Source organism: Trichosurus vulpecula, chromosome 1, assembly GCF_011100635.1.
Source record: "Trichosurus vulpecula isolate mTriVul1 chromosome 1, mTriVul1.pri, whole genome shotgun sequence".
Lineage (NCBI taxonomy): Eukaryota > Metazoa > Chordata > Mammalia > Diprotodontia > Phalangeridae > Trichosurus > Trichosurus vulpecula.
In genome coordinates this window covers 129,202,955-129,222,756 of record NC_050573.1, presented here as the reverse complement: position 1 = coordinate 129,222,756, position 19,802 = coordinate 129,202,955, and the positions used below count along the sequence as shown (strand labels likewise).

General features: G+C 37.2%; 1 protein-coding gene across 3 annotated transcripts in view; it reads right to left on the bottom strand.

Annotated features, from left to right (window-relative positions):
- The window catches only part of CSMD3 (CUB and Sushi multiple domains 3), a 1,625,828-nt gene that overhangs the window by 881,828 nt on the left and 724,198 nt on the right, over positions 1-19,802 (bottom strand). For all 3 annotated transcript variants that reach the window (XM_036758935.1, XM_036758944.1, XM_036758952.1), the window contains one exon: positions 3,213-3,337. In XM_036758935.1, coding sequence (XP_036614830.1) covers positions 3,213-3,337 — 125 coding nt within the window. The remainder of the gene's footprint in view (positions 1-3,212; positions 3,338-19,802) is intronic.

Below are 19,802 nucleotides of genomic sequence, written 5' to 3'. Positions count from 1 at the left end.
GCTTTTTTTTCTTGGAGTATGTGAAATGAAGAGATAAAGGATAATAGACTGATGAGATGGTAGGGTCAAAAGAATATTTCTTCTTAAAGATGGGTGAAAGTTGGGCATGCCATAAGGTAGCAGGGAAAGAGCCTATAAACATAAAGATATTAAATATAAAAGAGGGGATGATTGTGCAGGCAAATTCTTGTAAGAAATAAGAGAGACTGGGATCAAGCATATTCAGAGAAGTGTTGGGCTGGGCCAAGAGAAAGGCTACTTCTTAATCAGAGACTGGATTAAAAGAGGACAGAATGAGGAATGATATTAAGGGATACTGAGATGTAGAAGAAGAAGATAAAAGGGAGCGCTCTTCTATTATCTTGGTACAGTGTCATGGGGCCTGGTCCATGCTCAGATTACCAAAGATGAAGGCATCCATGTGGGAGATGGAAAAGACCTGCTTCTAGGAGAAGATATCTTGATTTCTCTTATGACTTGGGTAGGAACAGTCTTTTTCTTATTGGCTATATAGCTGGAATCTACTGCATCTTTAAAACTGCCAGGCTGTGTTGTATATTTTGTTGACACAATTTTATAAAATTTATAAATTGTCTAATTTGCACTGTGCCAAACTGGGACAGTCTCTCTCTTTCCACAGGTTTTCAGGGGTGAAAGTCATATTCATCCACAGCGAAGGAACCATGAAATAAGCTGAGTTGGAAGAAGAGCTACTTCCTCCATTCCCCACAGGCGCCTTTTTAGGTCCCACAGCCCTGAGAAATTTATCTGTTTCTTTCTTCAGTTATAGTCACAGACAGTGGAGTCCCCAGATGCAGGAGCTCCAAGCCATGGCAACCCTCAGCAATAGTATTCCAGACTGCATTTTGCTGCCAGTCCAGATAAGGAAGTCCTGAGAAGCCAGGGTGCCAGCGTGTCATCTCAGCAACTCTTTGGACTTGGAACTTGGTGGGTCTAAGCTCTCTATATAGAGACTGATTTCAGCTATGGACATTATCTTCTTGTCTTGGTATAAGGGGAATTAGGTCCCCCAAGTGTTGGGGAGGTATTTATATGTTTATTCTTAATATACCTTTGAAATAAATATTCCATTAGACAATCTAATCTGACTGTTAAGCAGCTAAATGGAACCAAGGTACAGTTCAATTGTATCACCCCCTAAAATTGGGGGAATGTAATTCATGAACCTGAGCCAAAGGCAGAGACTAGATACCTCCAAACCCCCTTGGATACTGGACAAACCAGGCAAAGGAGTGAAATGTGTCATACTTAGCCTTCTAGTGGTGAGGTCCTGGATAGTCAAACTCATTTGAACTCGGGAAGATGAGTCTTCCTGATTCTAAGCCCAGTGCTCTACTCATAGCACCACCTAGCTGCCCAATCTCCATCATTCTGATCTATGTCTTGCCACTGGACCCAGATGGCTCCAGAGGAGAAAGTGAGGCTGGTGACTTTACTCAGCCCTGCCTCACTTAAATCCAGTTCACTTGCATGTCATGGCATCACCTCCTTTTTGTCATGGTCCTCTTTGAGAATGAAGAACAAACAACAACAAAAACCTGGATAGTCACTGTTACAAAAATATGAGGCAAAGAATGTCTTTTGCTGGGAGAGTGAGGAAGGGTGGTGTGAAAAGTTTGAGAAGAGAAGAGACTATTTGGAGCAGATTGTGGGAAGTATGGTACAGAATCAATTAGGGAGGAATGATGTCCTGAAAGCACCAATTTCTGCAGAAGAAATCACTATTTGTGTAAGTTTAGCTATTATAAATTTCTGAAGGATCATTAATTTCTCTCTAAATTTGTAGTTTAGTATTTACACAGTCTTCTGTATGCTTTTAAAATTGTTATTTCTTGTTTGTTCAACCATTCATTGAACAAACGGCAGTTATATTAATAATCTCTCTAAGGTGTAGAACAATTGACATCTGATCTTTGTGCTTCTGTCTTGAAAGGAAAGTATTTTTTCCATTGAAAAACTTATGAGACAAACATACAATTGATGTTCTCCTTAAACTCCTGAGTGAATCTTTATCATAAAGTTAAAATGACTATTTCAGCCATTACCTCTCTATCTTGTTCTAGAAATCATAAAGAATAATCTTTTTGAAATCTTCAATTTGTTCTTATAGCCTTAGAGATTTACCAGGACCATGTACAGGTTAAGTAACTTGCCCATGGTCAGAGCTGTTATACGTGCCAGGGTCAGACTTGAATGAGAAAAAGAAAGAGAGAGGACAACGCAGCATAGAGGACAGGGGCTGGGCCCTTGTCTTGCCCTGACATATCTTAATTATTTTATCACAAATAAGTACCTTAAAGTTGTCTATTATCCAGGGAAATTTCTTCAGCTGTAACTAAGAGACAAATTCCTCTATTGCATCAGTCACCCTAGTTTCCGCCCAGGAATTTATCCACATGAATGAAATCCCCGATTTGGATCAAATAAATATACATACACACATGGTACCTCAGGCCACTCTTTATAGACTTATGTACTGAATAATAGATAGATTGAGATTTGCCTTGATGGACGGAATTCCTGTTCTGATAGAAATAAAGATCATTTATGCAAATGAAACATATGTGTGTATGTTACATGTATGTGTATATATTTGCATAATATCTTATACATAATAGACATTAAATGTTTATTGATTGAGTAATTGAGATACATATAGAAATATAATTTATATAATACTATATATGTACACAGAATTGTGCAAATGCAAAGTTATTTCATATTAAGTCAGAGGCATATTTCCATACTTGATAAATGTTTTTTATTGCCATATATTGAATAATCTTGGATTATATTCCACTAATAAATCAATTATATCTATCCATAATTATCAGAGGAGTACAAGAGTACTGTAATCACTGATTAGTTTAATTAAGCTTCTGTATGATCTATCTTTCCTCCACTTCTTTCCTACTTATGCCACAACTATCGGACACTTTGGTAAATAAATGTTATCAATTCCAGAACAAAACGAATCCTGAATTTTGGCAAAGTAGCATATTTTTTAAGGTATGAAATTTTATAATCTTTTTATACCGATGAAGAACAAAGCCACATACAGAATTATTCTATAGCAAAGGCTACAATAAAGCATCATTAGAAGTCTTAAATTGCAATATGCATTCAACAGAAAGAGGCAGAGATAATCACAGTACTCTAAGACATGCCATATTGTAAAGCCATTAGTTTACCTTTACATACGGGTCTGTGATCACTCCAAGCAGCAAAGACTTCTGCTATCCTCTGACAGGTGATACTTTTTGAACCCTGTAGAACATAGTCTTCATCACAAGAGAACTGCACAGTGGCTCCAAGGCTAAAAATCAACAAGGATAAATAAAAAAATGAATGTCAGTTAAAATAGACAATTGTTAGACTTCGATTCAGAATTAGAATATTTCACAGGTAGCCTTGCCATTCACACAACAGCCAACCTAAACTAGATTATTTTAACAGCCTCTTAGTTGTTCTCATTGCTTCAAGTCCCTCAGAATTGCAGTACATCCTACACATTGCTACCAAAGTAATGTTTCTTAAATGCAGCTCTGATTATGTTCTCCTCTATTCAATCAACTCCAGTGGTTTCCTATTGCCTCTATAGTATAATATTGTCTTTCTTTTAGCTCTTAAAGCCCTTCGCAACCTGGCCCATGCCTATCTTTCTAGTTTCATTCAATATCATACCCCTTTTGGACTCTATGATTGAAATATAATATAAAGTCTTACACTTGGGTTCAAAAAAATCAAATGTATAGTCAATCAACAAGCATTTATGAAAAAACAAACATTTTGCTAAAAGCTGGTGATACAAAACCCAAAATGAAACATCCTTTCCTTAAAGAGTTTACATGCTATTGAGGGAGACAATATGAGGTCACATATGAGCATATGTAAAACACAGATAAATCTACAAAGTTCTGAATGGGTGCTATTAGCAGCTGGGAATGGGGGTTCAGAAAAAAGCTTCATTTAGAAGGTGGCCCCTGAGCTGAACATTTGTTGTTGTATCTTGCCATGGTCTTTTCTAAGGTCTTAGCTAACTCTCTGAGCTTTGTGTCATCTGAAAATATGATAAACATATTCTGACAGTTAGAGGTGAGGCAAGAGAGATCCAGGCATGCGGGATATCCAGTGCAAACTACAGTCATAAGATATAGCATCATATATAATTAATGAAAAGAAAGAAGACTAATTTGACTGGGTTGCAGAGTGTGAGAAAAGGTACTGGAGGATTTTCCTTTGCTAAGAAATGTTAAAGGGTCTCTTAAACTTGTCTTTTTGAGTTGCCATATTTTCCAGTGCGGGAGGCCCTTAATGTGTCAAGGATGAACCATAGGCCCTCTCCACTCCAACACCAGCTGGCATAATTTGTTGTTTACAACAAACTGGACTCTATGTGTGTCCTTGGAAGTCAAGACAGGTGCTAGTCAGTCTGTGCCAGGCTGGGAAAAATGCTTGTGTAGCTGGAACCTGTGTAGACAAGCAGACCACCTTTTCTTCATAGTTTAGCAGTTCTCAAGGGAAATGAATGCAGCTTTTGCTATAGTCTTGCTTCTTCTCTTTGGGAAGGTTTTTATCCTTTTCCTACCTTTACTGTACATTTCCCCCTCTCATACCAGGCAATTTTCAATGGAGATTTGTGTTTTCTTCTCCTTCCTTTGTCCTACTGTCATAAATATGCAAACTTCTGTATGGATTGTGAACTCTTTGGGTCCCACATACATGTTCATTTCTCTTGTAATAAACTTAGTTTTCACATAAGTTTTGTAAAGTTGTGATTGGAAACCTCCCTGAATCCCTTTTGGAAAGTATAAATTTACTTGGGAAAGGTGATAATATTTAAACTATTATACACAAATACTACAATAATTTTGATAGTTAGGGATAAGAATGTACTATAGTATTGGTCCCTGGGAAGTTTGTGGGAAAGTGGGGTTTAGAGAAGGAAGGCTTTTACTAAGATTTAAGAGGAGCACAGAAAAGCTTTTAAAGTCAGTTTTATATACTTCACATTTTATTTAGGACACAATTTGTTATGATAAAATATTATGCCACTTCTGTCTCACTTGCCATAGGCAGCTAGGCCCTGACTTAGAAGGACTTACAGGCCTATGATTCTGGGACTAGACCAATGTCTACATAATGGCAAAAGAATGTTTTAATGAGTTTAGTGATTGATAGCAAGTTAGTCTACTGTCTTGCATGAAATCAAACCTCAATTTTCTGGCTTTATATTTATGTAACTATTGTATTGAAGGGCAGCTACCAGGTTGTTCATAAAGGGACACACTCAGACAATGATATATTCGTGTCTATGAATAAAGGCATAAAGTAATGGGAATAACTTATATTTGAAGTTAGAGGACATGGCTGCAATTCCCTACTCTGCTACTCAGCACCTTTTAGATGGTAGGCAAATCGCATCTTTTCTTGGGAATTCCGTTTCCTCTCCTATAAATCAAGTAGTCACATGAGAAGACTTCTAAGATACCTTTGAGCTTTAAATACTATGGATATCATACATAGATAGATATGTATATGTATAGCATGTATGTGTATGAGAGAGAGTGAGGGTCCCTCTAACATACTAACCTCCCATTTTCTCAACTTACTCATTTCCCTTGACTTACTTCTCTACCCCCAACTCAGCCATGTACAAAGGTGGTCACACTCTTGATCTTGCCATCATCCACAAATGCACCTCTTGAAATTCCCTTAATGATCACCTCTTCCTTTGCTTCCCCATACCAAGTGTATTCTTTATTCATGCCATGATCTTCATTCACGGAGGTTCTCATCTGGAGCTATCAACCCTACACTACCCATATTCTCTGACTCTTTGTACTTTGATCTCCTTGTGAGCCATTTCACTGTCCTTTTCTCTTAAATCTCTTCTCCCCTTATCATATCGTGGATTTTTGCCCTGACACATTTCATAATTTCATCACTATGCATCATCTGCTGTCTTCACTCCTACACACATTCTGCTAAATGAAGGTGGGAAAAAAAATCACAAAACTATGCTAACTTAGGTCTACTACTAATTTGTCACATAATCTCAACTGGGCCCTCACTGATGCAAGGTGATCCTCTTTGTACCCCCCCCTGCCTTGACTCACTGCAATTTAATTATTATCCCACTTACCACATCAGATTGTCCAAACCTTTTCAAGTATCCTCAAATCTGTTGTGGCTTCCTTTACCCCTCTATTCTCCCAGCTGAGAATCTTACCTCATATTTTACTGAAAAAAGCAAAGCCATTCAACAAGAGCTTTCTTATCCCCTCTTTCTTATCTTATGTCTCCCAAATACATCCTGCTACCATCCCCTCCTTTACTCCTTTCTCACTTGAAGAAGTGGCCCTTCTACCCAGACAACCTCTCTACATACATTAGTGATAACATTCCATCCTATCTTCTCCACCATAATATTTCATTTATCATCCCCAATCCCTCACTTATCTTCAATTTCTCCCTGTCTCTTACTGGTTGCTAACATTCTAGTTCATGCTTTCTTTATCATCAGAAACAACAACAATAAACTCACTTGATCCATCCATCTCTATTAAAAATCAGCCCATATCTCTTCTACCTTTAGTGGCTAAACTCCTTTAGAAGGTTATCAAAAACTGGGGTCTCTGCTGCCCTTTCTCTCACTGTTTTCTTAACTTTCTATTGTCTGGTTTCTGACCACATTGTGTAACCAAAATTGCTCTTTCCAACATTATTAACTGTCTCTTAATTGCCAAATTTAATGGGTTATTCTCAATCTTCATCCTTCTTGACTTCTCTGCAGACACAGACTGCTGATCACTCCTCCTCAATACTGTTGTCTATAGGTTTGGGGTATTTTTTCCTGGTTCTCCTAACTACATGACCATTCCTCAGTCTCCTTTGTTGGATCTTCATCGAGGTCCTGCCAAGTGGGTGTCAATAGCATTCTGTCCTGTGTCCTCTTCTCTTCTCTCTCTATAATAATATTTCATTTGATGATCTTATCAGTTTCCATGCATTCATTTATCATCTCTATGCTAATGATCCTCAAATCTACCTGTCCAGCTCCAACTTCCCTTATATCTCCAATTCTTTATTAGACTTCTTGAAGTTGATTTCCAGTAATCACCTTAAACTCAACACATCCAAAACTGAATGTATTATCTTTTCCCCCAAATCTTTTTCTCCAAATTTCCCTATTACTGTAGAGGGCACCACTGTCATCTGAATGCCCAAGGCTCACAATCGGGGTGTCATCTTTGACTTCTCAGCATCTTTCAACCTCTTTATCCAATCTGATGATAGCCTTTGTAACATTTCTTTCATATACTCTCTTCTCTCCTCATATACTGATATCCCTCTGGTATAGCCCTTCATCACTTCATGCCTAGACTGTTGCAATAGCCTGCTGGTTGTTCTATCTGACACAAGCCTCTTCCCACTCCAGTTTATCCTCCACTCAGTCGTCAAAAAGATCTTCTTAAACCCCAGGTGTGGCCATATCACTTCCCTATTGGATAATCTCCAGTGGCTTTCAATCACCTACAGGATCAAATATAAAGTCTTCTGTTTAGCATCCAAAGTCTATCATAACTCTTCTCCTCAAACTTTGAAATCCTTTTATATCTCCCTATGTACTCTTTGATCTAGTTACACTGACCTCCTTGGTCTACCTCAAATAATACATTTCACTTCTGAACTCCAAGCATTTTTATTTTCTGTTGCCCATGCCTGGAATTATGTTCTTCCTCATCTGTCTCCCGGCTTCTTTTGTTTTCTTCAAATCCCAGCTAAAATTCCACCTTCCAGAGGGAGCCTTTCCTAATCTCTCAATTCTAGTTCTATCCCTCTGTTAATGATCTCCAAATTATTTTCTATATAGGTTTTTTATATATAGTTGTCTTTATCTTGTCTCCCCCATTAGATTATGAGCTTTTTGAGGGCAAATGCTATCTTTTGATTTTCTTTATATCCCAGCTCTTAGCATAGTGCCTATCACATAGTAGGTGCTTAATAGATATTTGTTAACAAAACATTTATTGATTATTCATGTTTACATCTCATCCTCTAGTCAAAATCTGTCCAAATGTCTCATATCAAGATGTGACAGAAAGGCCTATTCAACAGACACAGTTTAACCAATGATGGGTACATGAAAGGAAAGAAAACCTTTATGTGGAGCATGGTATACTGGCTGTGGTGTTGTTGTGCAGTTCTGATCATGATTCTGCATACATCACTGTCCATGGCGTTTTCTTGGCAAAGCTACTTGAGTGACTTGCCATTTCCTTGTCCTGCATAAGAGAATAAGTGACTTGCCAAAAAGCTAGAAAGTATCTGAGGCCAGATTTTAACTCTTTAAGTCTTCCTGTCTCCAGGTCCAGTGCTTTATCCACCAAGGTATCTAGCTGCCTGAGTAGCTATGGTGATGAATTAAAATACAGGAAGACCTGGGATGAAATTCTACTTAAGATACTTAATAACTTTGTGAACTTGGGAAGCCTACTCCAATTCAATGAGGCTTTATTATGCATGTTTAAGTCATTACTTACTTCTTTCAATCTGTTTCCTTACTGTTAAAATGTTTATGAGAATATCTTGTTTCCTATTCATAGGCTCATTGTGAGCTTGAATAAGATAAGCCCTCTATTTAAATGAGATAAGATGCTTTCCCAAGATTTAGATGGCAGTTATTATTAGTGCCAGATACCTCATATTTAAGATGCCCATGAAAGTTAGCTAATTAACTAAAAATGGCCAAGTCATTTAGCATAAAATATACAATGGCACTGGTCATGAATCCGCTATTCCCCTTCACTGTTCCCAGGCTATATAATTTCTATCTATTAAGTCTTCTTTACAATGATTTCTACTAGTAGACACATGGTGATTTCAAGTTAATCAAAGTAAAAAGTTTTTTTTTTAAATATGATTATTCTAAATTATTTTTTTATTTCTATTTAATCTTGAGTATTAACCTAAAAACTTGATTTAAAAAAATAGTAGAATTCAATAAAATGGACATAGAACCCTCTAGAGAGAAGGAAGTAAAAACTGGATACCTAAGATTAGGAACAAGGAATAAAGAATTAACAACATTACCCAATAAATGAAGGGGCATGGTTAGATATTTTTGGTTGGCTCTAGCATTTGATATAAAGTTCCACACAACTTGTTAGTGGATGAACTAATCTTACAATGAAGTGGATGTGTATTTTTCTAAATTAGCATTGTGTGAGAAGAAATTGCTGAGCATGAAGGATACTATATAAAATTATAAAGTCTAAATTCCCTGCCTGCAGTGAAAAATGGAAATACTCAATACACAGAAAATAAGTATCACCAAAATGATCTCAGTAATGCCACTGTAGAATCCTTTAAAATTAGATCATTTCAAATGCATGCAAACTAACAATTGCAAAAGTGAGTAATTGCACATTAGCAATTCTGAGGTTGTGTTTCTACCACTGTAGAATGAGAGGTTAGGAAAATTACCATAATACAATTTACAACCTAGAAAAGTATAATCTTTGAATGATGAAAAAAGCATCAGAACAAAATTAAATTAATTTCCCTTTATTTCCCTTTTCTGAAATTAATTCAATGTGCCTAGAAAGCAGTGGAAATTCTGTAGATTCAAAAATAATTTTATGATGTTAAAGTATGGCAGATTTTCAGTTTTTTTCTCCCATTTACAATGGACTGTTAAAAATGCTTGTATTTTATGTACCTCACAACTCTTGGCATAAAATAGCTTTATAATGAAACCTTTTGGTGTGTCCACTATGTTTTGATAAAGGAAATAAGTGATGGGTATCAGTAGTGTTAGTCCCATATATGCTATATGCCTGAAGTCCATGTCATTATTGTTGGAAGTCAACAACAGCAAAGTAAAAGTCAGAGAAATCAGGAAGGTTAAAAATAGGTAGGTTTGATTGTTCTCATTTTCCCCTTTCATGCATCTGGTATCAGTGGTTGACCATGCATGAAGACAGATCTTTTAGCATCTAAAATTCTTTTGGCAATATTTAGAGCATTGTAAAAGTTGTTTTAAAAATAATTAATTCTAGAAGCTTTTATGAAAAATCGATAATTTGCAAAGAATATTCTGACAGTGGGGGAGAGAGTCTTCTAAATAGACTCAATAGACCCCAGAGACAAAATCAGCCTTTATGAAGACATGTACAGAACATGGAAACAGAGGGCAAGTAACTGACAATTAATAGAAATTACTACAACAATACCGTAAGAGTTGTGACAGAAACACTGAAAAACAAAATGAGGTTTGACTAGAAATTCCCATTACCCATTATGTGCCAATATGCATTGTGTGTGTTTAAATGTGTGTGTGTGTGTGTGTGTGTGTGTGTGTGTGTGTGTAACAGGGCTTTGCACATGCCCAAATCTCCAAAGATGGAGGGACCTGCATCTGGGATAAGATATTCTGCATTCCCCTTCCTTATGGGGACAAGCCTCTTTCCATGCTGCATGGCTGTAACAGGTTGCATTTTTAAAACTACTAGATGTGAACAGTCTTTCTCTCTTTCTAGCTATGTCCCAGAGGGTGAAGGTCTTGTTTACCCATAGCATGGGCACCCTGAACTGAGTTTCTTAGTACTGTTAAATGCCAAGAAATGGGCCTGGGGTTTTTTCGTGTTTCATGTCCCCTTTTCAGTTCTGGGTATAAGCAATGGAGTCTCTGGATCTAGGAGCTGGAGGCATGGAGACCTTGGAGACAGGATTCCAGCTGGATGTTGCTGCCAGCCAGCAGCAAAGCCCTAAGAAGACAGAGTTCTTGGAACTTGGGCTTAAGGGAAGCTTTAGAATTGGAAGTTGGTGGGACTAAGCTATATAGGAAGCGATCTATGCTGTCAACCTAATCCTCCTCTTCTCCCAAGCAACTAAGATAGTGGAGGAGAGGTTCCCTCCCCAACAACTTCCTCCTGCAATAATGAGGAAGTAACATGTTTGTATGTTTGTCCTTGTTTTTACCTTTGAGGTAAATATTCCTTTGTAAAAGTTAATCTGATAGTTAAGTTGTTAAATGGAACTAGGGTGCAAGAGACATATGAAATTGAGAGAAGCCAATAGGTGGGGGCTAGACCTAATGGTAGAGAGCTTGGATACCCTCCAAACTCCATGAAAAGTACTGTTGAACTCTAAGGGAAAGGTGAAATGTAACATATTTGGCCTTCAGGCAGTAGGAGATCAGGAGTCAGGATAGTCACTATTCTTTCTTTCTCTAATTTTTGGGGCAATAAGAGGATGAAAGATTGGGTAGGACTACTACCTGGGGGTTACAAGGGTACACATGCTATGTTAATAATAATAATAATGATAGCACTTAAAATAGAGTTTTAAGGTTTACAAAGCACTGTACTTATTTTCTCTTGTTTGATAAAGAATGATGATATTACAGCTAAACCATTTGTTTCCATTTTTTTTTTTTGTTTCTCTTCCAAGTAGAATGATCTTTGGACTAGGAAGGAAGGAACAGAACAAACCAAGATTGAAAACATAAGTTAAAAGATCAGATGGTCATATAGTATCTAGCTGTGTTTTATGAGTTCAAATCACCAATGCCAGATTACTCTATTCAAAAGTGTGGAAATACAAAAAGACAAACTGGCAGCTGTGATTTGCTGGATTACTCACTGCCAGTGACTTCTGAAAGATCTTGGATATGGAGAAAGGAAATGTCCTAGTTAAGATGGTTGGCAGTGGGGCTAGTGTAAGATAAGTGGATAGAGTCTGAAAAGATATAGATCAAGAATTTCAACATCTGTTCCTGGAAAAAAAAAATAGTTCAAGAAAACAATTAAGTATATGATTTATAAGCATTAAGAAACGACAGATGAGAATTAAGAATGAATTGGACTTCATCAAGCACAAGCCTGTAAAGCCAATCAGTAAGTGAAAGATCTTTCCCTGACCATGGAATAGGCCTCAGGTGAAGCCAACAAAGGGTGGCCTGATTAGAGATAGGCCCACACCCTTTCATTAACTAGACGTGAGGCTCCAGGCTAGTTAGCAAACTAGTTTGCTAGTTTGTGAGAGGCATGAAGCCCTCAGGGTCCTATGGGAAGTTATTAAGAGCAGAGCCAATGGTATGTGCACTGAGTTCTAGTCAATCAGATGATGGCTAAGACTGTATAAAAAGAAAGCCCAGAACTGGGAGCAGCAGGACTCAGAACCAGACATCAAGAAGATATTGAGGCAGAAGACACAAAGAGAGAGCCAACATTGAGGGAGGCTACAAAGCAAAGAGTGCTCAATAAGAGAGAGTTGTAGAGATCAAAAAACTCGGAGTCAGCAGATCTGCAAGAGAGAATGCTGAGCAAGAAGAGTTAGGATTTGTGAGTGATCTTTTACAGGAAAGCCCTAGCATGCTGAGGAGAGGCTACAGTATGGCTTGGTTCCTTGCTATAATATTTTGTTATAATTTCCTTGTTACTACAGTGAGGTAGGCTTGCTGGTTTTGGAATATTATTGCTACATATCAAATTGGGGGCATTGGTCCTTGGATTTGATCCTCTAGAGTCTAAATAAATGTTATACTTCCTCTGCCTTCTGCCTAGAGAATTCCTTATACTTTGAGATTCTGAACCACTCAGGCATGTCCATGGCCCTCTCTGAGGTCACAAATTTTGTCTTACTACTATAAGGCCATGCCAAATTATGGCTGTTCCCTTTTTGACAGAATAACTATGGCAGAGCAATTCCATGTAGTATAACTGGATTTCCAAAAAATCATTTGACAAATTTTCACATGTAGTTTTTGTGGACAAGAGACAGAAATATGTCTTATCTTCTTAATTCAACTTTCTCTCTCCATTTCTTTGCACTGGATGCCCCAGCCCCCAGATCTAGAAGAAATTCCCTTCCTCAACTCTACCTTGTAAGATTCATGGAATGTAATAGGTATAAATAGAAAGTTGTATACTAGGATCCCAAAAATCCTCTTCAGAAATCCAGGATAAGATAGGTGTGGCAAAACAACAGTTCCTGTGAAAAATATCTAGGGACTTTAGTGGACTAAAACATTAAAAAGAGCCTATAATATTTTTTTCATTGGAGGCCTTCAAGCAGATGCCAGAGAACCACTTTTTGGGCAAGCAGTAGAAAGAATTTTTGGCCAAATGCCAAGTCATCTGAATGGACTCTGAGATCTCTTATTTGTCTTAGATCCTGTGACTGCATCATTCTATAATATTAGGAAAACTATAAATGTTACAAGATAATTTCTTTTAAAATAACATGGATTTGTGTGTGTGTGTTGGGGAGCCAGAGTTGGGGTGGTGGTGGTTGTATCTACCTACATGGATCAGAAAAGCCTCCATAAAATACTTTCAAGCCAGACTTTGAAAGACAGATGACTTTGGCAGATTGTGCTGGTGTGAGTATGTGTTAGGTTAGGTATGGTGTTATAGTTGGAGGGAATGATATAGATTGTGAAAACATCAGAAATATTTAGTGTTAATTAAGTTATCTGATTGGAAAATATACTTTGGATGGGAAGGTAAGTTAACCCAGAACAGAATGTTTTGTTACAAAGTATTGCACTTATTAAACCAACCTTTGGGTTTGTGAAATGAGTCTCTTTCAATGTGGAAAGGGGGCCCATGTTCCAAATCACCCCATCATCACAGCTAACTGCCACCAACAAGAAGATAAGTATAAGAGCCCTGGGGGTAGAAGCACACCCCTCTCACTACCCACCCCCTGCACACACACAAACTCATCCTGTATCTAGCTCAGCCCTCATGTCTGTCACCTAGGCAAGCAGTTTCCAAGGCAAAAGAGCAAACTGTCCCCATCAACTGCCAACCAAATGCCACTCACAGGGCAGGCAAGCCAGTCTAGCTGAAGTATCCTGCAGCAAGACCCAGTAATGGAGTAACAGGAGGGATCATGTTTTAGGCAAGTCAAACCACCAAAACAATGACCAACATCTCCCCCCAAACCTTGATGAAGACATCCCAAGACTCTGAACCAAAGAGCCTTAGGAATAACAGTTCTTCTAGTCCAATGCCTACAATCTCCATACTGGGAAGCAACCCCTGTAGAGATGAAGCTTGACAGTTTCCTGAGGGCTCTATAGCCACAGTTGCTGAAGAGCTAGAAAAGAAAGTTCTTGTCACCAAACTTTCTGGCATTGTCAAATGGCTCAACATCAGAAAATGATATGATTTTAATCAATGAAAATGATATTACAGAAGTATTACCGAAGTATTACCATCTGCTTTGCTACCAAACCCTAAAGACAATGGGACCTTTCCATATGACCTGTAGATAAAATCTTCCATATATTACAATGTTTTCCAACTAGAATGTGAGCTCCTTGAGAACAGGGACTGTCTTTATTTATTTTTTAATATGCTCAATGCTTTGGAAATAGTAAGCACTTTAAAATGCTTTATTTTATCATTAATTCTAAATACACATCTAATTGTTTGTTCCTATTAGATTGTTTCCTATGTGCTGTGCAATATGTGAATAGATAGATTTTTGCCTTGACTTAGAAAGTTTTTATATGTATTTTAAAATCCCTGGAAAAAATACAAGAAACATAGAACATAAAAATTCACTTTTAAATATACAAATATTACATAAAACAAGACTAAGGCATATGGTAGTAAAATTCAACGTTGTTGAAGAAAAATGAAGGATAACCCAGTCAATAGTTTTTCTGAAATTCAATTTTAAATGGATCCAAAGAATCAATTTATTTTTTAAAGTCAGAGTGTCAATGAGCAAAATCTTTTGAGTCCTTGAAAATCCTAAACACAAATTTTCTTTTGGAAATTGAAGGGATGACAGCCAGAGCCATGATAGCTGTCTTCAAGTATATGAAGAGCTGTCAGGTTGAAGAGGAATTAGCTTTGTTCTGCCTGACCTCAGAGGACAGAAAAAAAGAGCAATGGATGGAAGATGCATAAAGGCAAGTTTAAGGGTGATGTAGCGATAAACTTTGAAATAGTAGAGCTATCCAAAAGGATAATGATTTGTTTTCAAAGTTACTTGAGTCTCCCTTGTTGAATATTCCTCAGCAAAGCCTACATGACCAGATTTTGTGCCTCTAGTAAGGGACATGAAGGTCCTTCTATGGTATAGATTGCTCTAGATGGCCACTTAGTTCCTTTTCAGCTCTTTTATTATGTGATTTGGATTCTGGCAGCAATGTGGCAAAATATATAAGTTAACAGGGAGAAATCAATCAATGAATATGTACTTAATTTGACACAGTACTAAAAAGTAATTGACTCTGTACCCAGAGAAGGGTTTGTGAAATCTTTTCCTCCACACATATCATTCTATTACCCTAAAGGTGATAGTTATATAATAAAATAATTTTTACTTATGTATATATTATATATACACATATATACAGACACACACCACACACACGTGTGTGTGTGTGTTTTAGGTATAATGTGTTCCTTTTATGTGCTGACTAGGGATGTCATTGGTTTTCATTTAACCTCGATATCATCTTTTTAAAAAATAGAACACATAACATGGATTATGATACACAGTGTCCCAAAAGTTTTAGTGCAGTTTTAAGACATTAATGCTTAAATTTTTAAGTTATTAAAGTTTAAATCAGTAACAAAATTTGTGACACCCTTTATTATGACTACTCAAATGGATTTGTGACCTCAGAGATTTGGCCACTCCCTTTAAGCTTGCAAATCTATCCATGGCTCCCTAGCCAATGCAATTCTTGTTCAGATCTTCCCAGTCTGTGTATGCCTAGTTATAAACTACATCAATTAATCAACATTTTTAAATACACCAGCACAGTGCAAAATGCTGGAATACAAAACAAAAACACAACAGTCTCTACCCAATGCTTTGTGATTGCATTATACTCTAGCTATGAAAAAACAACAATATCGATAGGAGAGAAAAATCTCCCCCAGCCACTCCTATGGTTAGCGAACTAAATCCTGCCATATCTGTCCTATAGTGACATGATGACATAGGTTATCTGGACAACCTGATTCCCTAATTCTCAAGTCAATGTAATGTAATGTAATCAGGAAGATTCAAGCAATATGAGAAAATACAATTGTGGATGCTGTCAAATAATTTTACATTCTCTTAACTGAAATTTACTTAGGTTTCTATGAGTCAGAGCAAAGTAAAACTGAGTGAAAGTTTAACATCTGCTTTTATTGGAACTTCAGAGACATAACTGCATCACTTCCATTGCTTACTAAAACATTATCATCTCTACTTTGTGTCAATTTTTCCCCATTTAAATATGTGACTAGATCAGAATCTTTAATCTGGTCGTCTTCTTCATTTTGATATGCAGTCAGTTATTAAGTCCTGTTGATTTTTTCTGGCAAAATCTTTCTCTCTTGGCACTTAGATGACTTATAAAATCTGTAACAAATCTAAGACTAAGATTGAACCTCATTAGCTCCTGATTGGATTACTGGGATCTGCTTAGTTCATGCTGAATATTTATGACAGACTCACTGAAACACCACTTACAACATTTCACTCCCTTATTTAAACTGTCAGTAACTTCTAATTTTCTACTACAGTCAGTCAGTCATATGCCACAAAACCTAAATTTCTCTCCTTGATATTACAGAGCCAGCATAACTTTGCCCCTCCATATTTATCAGTAAGTATTCACCACCATGATTCTTTGTTCAGGCTATTCTCCACATATATATCATGTTCTTTTCCACTTCAATTTCTTCTCTTACTGTGAATAAATGCTTTCCCTTAAACTGGAATGCCCTCCCCACCAAATACAAATAAATCTATCATTTAATGCCAAGATGGAGTCCTATCTCTTCTATGAAACTGTTCCTTCCTACTCTTGTCGGGATAGCTCAGGGGTTGATTAAGAAGTACCTCAAAGTGAATTAGCAGAGTGCCTGATATATAGCAGACTCTTAATAAAAGCTTGTTGACTATACTGTCATAGCAAAATACAAAGCAGAGACATTCCTTAAACTCATGGGATTTAGTAGGATATTCCGAATGAGCACCATGGTCTATTTTAGGCAATTGACTGATACATTATATAATCATATAGAAATCCTATTTATTTTTAAAGTTAAATTATATATATATATATATATATATGAGTTCTGGTCACTCAGATGATGTTTGATGAGGGCTAAAGAGTGTATAAAAAGAGAGAACAGAGCTATTTGCTTGGGGCTGTCACTCTTGGCAGGGTGCTGATATGGAGACTCCGGGCAGCTGTAGTTAAGAGCCCTTCAGCTAGTAAACCTGGGTGTTCAGACTTTGTTAAACTCTAGTAACTACAAATTGAGATTTGAATCAGACAAGGTCTGTCTGTTGTTGTCCGTAATTTGTTTGTATTTGCTCTGAAGTTCAGGGTGCTGGCGTTTTCCCCTGAACTAAGTGAATGATGTCTGCATGCTGGATTAAAGTAAGATTGTTAACCCCTTAACATTGCTTTCCTTAGTAAAGCAGATCAAAAGAACCTGGGCTTGCAGAGTTCTGTGAGCTGGTTGTTGTTGGTTTTACACCCCCACAGCAGCTGCTAGCCGGATTGTTGCAACATAGAGGATTTCCAGTCAGGAGACCTTGATTCTAACATTGCCTCAAATACTAGTGATATATGATTGTGGACAAATCATGTAACCTCTAAAAGACTAAATTTCCCAATCTGTAACATGGAAAAACTTAGACTTCTTGAAAATAAAGTCCTCTGAAAGTCTTAATGTGTGTGATATTATCTGTGTGATCTTAATCTGTGTGATATTATTATGGATATCATTCCTCCAGGATTCAATTCCCACATCTCGCATTACCTTCCTGTGTGACCTAGGGTATATTACTTAAATTCCCAGGGCCTCAGTTTTCTCATCTTTAAAATAAGGGTGTTGGATCAAGACAGTAAGTATTTATTAAACATCTGTTATGTTCTAGGCATTGTGCTAAGATGAAATTAAGACTTTGACCTCTTTTCCAACCTGAGATTTATGACCTATGACGTATTTCCTTTACAGAACAACTTGGACACTATCCCCTCCATGGTCTTCTCTGATCTCTCTAACTAAAAGAGAACCCTAGAACATTCACTTCTTCTTTTGCTTTTCCCCAATTTTAATTTGTATTATACTTATTTGCATACATAGCTTATCTTTCAACTACACTGTATACATCTTGAGACTTAAACTGTATGATTTTTTTTTTCTATCTTTATATGCCCGGCACCTAAAAGAGAGCCAACATAGCAGTTCTGAAAATATTTTTAAATGAATCTATATTATTGCTGAATCCTTGTGCAAAACTAGCATTATTAAGGGGTTTTGATTTTCTCAGGACTTAGCAAGAGACATAAATTACTCCATGTAATAGAAGCGAGAGAATGAGTGGGAAAGCCACAATGGACTGGCTGAGTATCTTGATTTCTAAGTATTAGAAGGTATGGCCTGTTGGAGGTGAGGAAGCTTTAGGCAGTTTCTTACCAAAGGGTCCAATACATCAAAAAAAGATATCTTTCTTCTCTATATATGTACAACACTTCTAATCTATGCCATTTTAACAATTATATCACCGTGACTTATTAATTAGACAGGCATTTGTATTAGGGGAGCATAATGTAGCAGTGGATTTGGCATTAGCAAGCCTTGGGTTCAAATATAGGTTCTAACACTTACTAGCAATATGACACTAGGCAAATCACTTAACCTCTATGTACTTCAATCAATAAATCTGCAAGAATTGTTCATGTCTTTACTATAAGCCAGTGACTATGCTCTGCTCTGAGCTTAGAAACACAAAATGAAACAATCCCTGCCTTCAAGTATTTTATATTTTATTGAGGGAGACAACATATATATCAAAAAAGTATAGAGAGAGTTCTTGTTTTACATAAATTTGCATTAGGCACATTTGACTTCCCAGCCTGCAGCATGATCCTGTGCCAGCTGGAACTTGGAGTCTGGCTCCAGGCAGGTCAGTTCCAGGAACTGAAGCTCCTCTGTCTGTAGGGCCCTGGGGCAGGGGATGAGGGGCAGCCTGCAGAGCCCCTTAAGGGGAAGGTAAGGCCTGTAGGACTGTTCACTTACAACTACATGCAAATTGTATAAAAAGAAATCCAAGGTAAATATTTGAAGAGGGCAGAGTAGTAGTAGCCAGGATTGGGAGTGGGGTGGGGATCAGAAAAGGATTCATATAGAACAGAGGTGTCCAATATGGCTCTTAGGCCACAATGCAGCCAACAACACTCATGATTTCCTTAGAACTAACCTGAAATATTTAGCAAAATAAACCAAAATAAAATAGAACCTATAGATAATGTTAATATGTGGTTTTCTCAGTTCATATGCAGTCAGCAGGGATCCTTGTGTGGAGTTTAGTGGTACCACTTCTATATACCACTAATGTAGAGTATGGAGGTTAAGGATATGGAGGTTAAGAAGAATTTTGAAGAATAAAAGGATTCTAAGAGATAGAAGTGAGGGGTGGGTACATTTGAAGTATAAAGCATGGCCAGTGTAAAGATTAAAGATAGAATGTTGTATGGAAATGATAGTAAAGTGCATATGAAATACAGAAGGAGGGAAGTAATCTGTAATATGATTGGAAAGACAGGTTGGGCCCAAAATGTGAAGGGCTTTAAAAGGCCAAAGGAGGAGTTTTATTTGATCCTACAGGTAACAGGAGAATGTTAGAGTTTATTGAGTGGAATTTATTGAAAGACATGATTAGATCTATGCTTTAGGAAAATCATTTTGGAAGTGATGCATAGGATATATTGGAGAGACAAGGATTTATGACTCCAG